Raw genomic sequence first — 3,617 nt, forward strand, 5'->3', positions numbered from 1 at the left:
CCCGCCCCGCCGCGCCCCGCCGCGCCGCGCCCCGCCACGCCTCGCATCGCCACACACGTGGTCCCGCAGAGGTCCCGCTGACCGTGCTGCCCCGATTCCTTCTCCCCTTTGGCGCGGTCGGTCGCTGCCCGTTGTCTGTATCGGAATCCATTCCACGACCTGCCCTCCTCCCCACGGCCCGCCGGCCCGCCCGGCCGCGCCGCGCCGCCCGGCAATAGCCGTCGCACGAGTCGCTCGCGCGGCCCGTTCTGTTTTTCTTTACCTTTTCCCCGCACCGCGCTGCCGGGTACTTAACGCGCAGGGTACTAGGTAGGTACCCGAGGTACCCGGAGCCAGCCCAGCCTCCTCGTTAAGTTTGCGATCGGCAATCTCGTGCGCCTCGCGGCCGCAACCGCACGGCCGCGCCGGGCCGGCAGGCAAACCCGATCGCTTGGCCGGGCTGTTTAATACTCCCACTCCCCCCCCCCCCCAGCAGGGGCGCCGCTGCGCCGCGGCGGTAGAGGCGGCCGCCGCGCCCCCCCGGCCCGGCTCTCTGGGCCCGCTTGCCTGCCTGCGGTTTCCATGAACGGCGAAATGCCGATGCAACAAGACGGAATGTGCGCCGACATGACTTTGGCGTGGCAAAGGCGGCTCGACGACCCTCACGACACGGTAAGCCAAGCCTCCCGTTCCGTGAGTGGCGAAAAGGGATTGCGGGGATGGAGGGAGGGAGATCAGCCTCCGTGCCAATCCGTTCGAGAGGCCTCCACCTCCGCTGCGGTCTCGGCCACGGGACTCGCCGAAAGGGCGACCACCGTCTTCGACCGCACCGCACCGCCCAGCAGCACCCCGACCCAAGTCAAGTTTGCGACCAACGACGTCCACCGGTGGACGTGCGGCAAGCCCCGAGTCCCTGAGTGCACGGCCGCGGGGCGCTCGGAACTCCTCATCGGCAGCCTCCTCCGCCCCGCTGACCTGCCCCTGATTCGCGACCGCGACGCGCCACGCCGCGCCGCAGAGCATGCGGGATGATCCTCGCGTCCTCTAATGACCACCTGCAGGCCCTCACTCGCGGCGCCAGTTTGTCGACGCAGACGTGCACTTCTTTTTCCCGTCTCTGTGTTTCCGCCGGCCGTCGCCGGCAAGCGCGCGGTCACGCCTCGGCCTGAACCGCTACGGCGACGTGCAGATCCGAACACGGAGATAGCTAAGCGCCCAGCGCCACTGTCGGGTGCTGCGGTGCGCCATGCCCTACACCCGCCCCACCCCGCCCCGCCACACCCTCGGCCCCACCACCTCCACCCGCACCGCAACGCGCATTGCCGCTGCTGGAATAATTTCCGAAACGATTTGAATGTTGGCACGACTGCAGGCAGCAGCAGCGGCGGCGGCGGCGGCGGCGTCAGCAGTTGGCAGACCGGAAAGAGACGGGCTCGGCGGCAGCGCGCTCTGCTGTATCCGGCCGTGCTGTCCGGTGCGCCGGGCACACTGTGCCCCCGGGCGCGGCCGGCGGCCCCCAGGCTCCAGCAGGCTCCGCGGCCCCCGCCTGGAACCTCGCGCCCGCCGCGCCTTGCCCGCCGCGCCGCGCTAGAGCTTGGACAACGTGTTATTACCGCGCCCGGGAGGCGGGAGCGCCGAGCTGTTGGCTGGCAGAAAAGAAAACAAATAAAGAACACTTGCCCCGCAGAGATGAGATGATTCTATTATTACAATAACGCCTGCAGGATTGGGACTCCCGCTCGGCCCCCGCCCGTTGGGACAGTAGTATACTTGAAAGGAGCCGCGCTCTCTGGGCTTACATGAAGATGCGTGAAAAATGAAGCGATTGCATAATCACAATCTCGAACAGACGACAATAGTGCGCAAAACAATCTCCTAGTTCCGGATCCGTTTCCTCGCTTTTTCGCATCTCCTGCTCCCTCGTCCAATAGAATACTTGTGTACCCACGTGGGCGGTGGGCGCAGTGCCGCGAATGTCCATACAAGGCCATGGCTGTATGTTGTGACAAGCGAGTCATCACCAGGGCCCAGCCCGTCGCACGTCAGGTGTGCTTATCTTTGCAACCTCGCATCTGGCCGTCAGAAAGAGGGGGGAGTGCGCTTAGGCGCCCCTAAAAGGGCATGAACAAGCTCTTGACCACAGTTCGACGGTAAGTCATTTATTTTGAGAACCGATATGTCTTTTACCCACAATACTGGAAGAGGGCGTTATTATCATAGAGTATACTCTAGCAAAATGATGCCACCTCTTTAGAGCATATTTTGCTCATTTCTGGCGGGCATGTAATATCACGTGGTATTTGGATCGGGTGTAGATCCAGCAAATTTAACTGAGGATGGGCGGCAAACCTCCGCCGTAACTGCCGTATCGAGTATTTTCGTTATCTGCGCTGCCCCCACTCCCGCCCCTCTCTGATGGTCGGTCCAACACTACTTAACTGGCGGGGGCGCGGGACGCACAAGGCCGCCGGCGAGCAAAGCGCCAGTCTCTCTGTTGTCCCGCGACCGGAACGACGGACCAGTCCACAAGTCATGGCTGCTGCGGACGGGAGCATGGTGGACGTGCCCGACGTCGTGGACAACGCCCTCCGCCACATCGCCTCGAAGCAGGGCTTCAAGAAGCCACAGTGAGTCCATCTAGAAAACTGAGTCTTTCGACGAATCTGTTAAGGAAATTTCACCTTTCAGGACACAGTTGAAAACAGAAAAAGAACATCAAACGTTTAAAAGGCACTAAAGCTCCAAATACATTGTAGTTTGTGAGTTTACGAAATATTTTCAGACTGTTGAATAACTGAATTCTAAGGCTTATTTTCATAATGGCAAAATTCCGCATCAAATAAGCCGACATGTGATAAGAGCTTGGATGCATTTTTTGGGGCTTTTTCAATTTTTGCTTTTGAGCCCCGAAAACGTATAGGATATTGCAGATTTTTTTCAGTGAAAATGAAATACCCAAGGAAAATAACTTTCCTGTTTAGGTCATTTTATTGGTAGAAAAAGATTATTATTTTATGGGAGTGAGTGAGGATGTGGCCGGGAGTGGCAGTGGCAAGTGCTAGCCGTCTCATGGCCAGTAATTAATTATCTATTTACTTCAGGTTCAACGTGACGTCTGGGTCCAGAAATCGTGATGGCTTCATGAGCACACTGTACCGCTGCGTCATACGGGATGAGGTAGGGGGTGGCTCTAGCGTGGAGTAGTACAAAATGCAATAGCGCGGGAGATAAACGTGTTTTGTTAATTTCTCAAGGACTCGGCGCGACCCGCGGAGCTGAAAATCATGGTGAAGATCTCCAGGGAGGGCATGGAGACCATGATGTCGAATCTTTTCGGCGTGGAGGGCCTGGTGTACGAGACTCTGATACCCGCCCAGGAGAAGCTGGCGGGTCTGCGCGAGCCGCTGCCCTGGCCCAAGTGCTACTTTTCGGCCGTGAAGGGCTCACACCCTTACTGCCTTGCACTCGAGGACTTCGGCCCCGAGGGCTTCGTAAACGCTGACAGGAGCAAAGGCCTGGACGCAGCCCACATGCGGCTTGCACTCGAACAGCTCGGCAAGTTCCATGGCGCGTCCATGGCCCTGGTGCGGTTGCGCCCCGAACTGTTCAAGACCATCGAAGACCAGGTGCCAAACCTC

The 3,617-nt window shown here is 59.6% G+C and overlaps 1 protein-coding gene across 1 annotated transcript; it reads left to right on the forward strand.

Annotated features, from left to right (window-relative positions):
- Positions 1 to 2,418: 2,418 nt before the first annotated feature.
- Positions 2,419 to 3,617, forward strand: LOC113203134 (uncharacterized; the record flags this gene model as incomplete). Its single annotated transcript, XM_052270131.1, has 3 exons — positions 2,419 to 2,606; positions 3,081 to 3,156; positions 3,234 to 3,617. Coding segments are annotated over exons 1-3 (555 nt in total), but the record flags the coding sequence as incomplete, so codon positions are not given.

This window comes from Frankliniella occidentalis, unplaced genomic scaffold (assembly GCF_000697945.3).
Source record: "Frankliniella occidentalis isolate FOCC.00 unplaced genomic scaffold, Focc_3.1 Scaffold111, whole genome shotgun sequence".
NCBI classification, from domain to species: domain Eukaryota; kingdom Metazoa; phylum Arthropoda; class Insecta; order Thysanoptera; family Thripidae; genus Frankliniella; species Frankliniella occidentalis.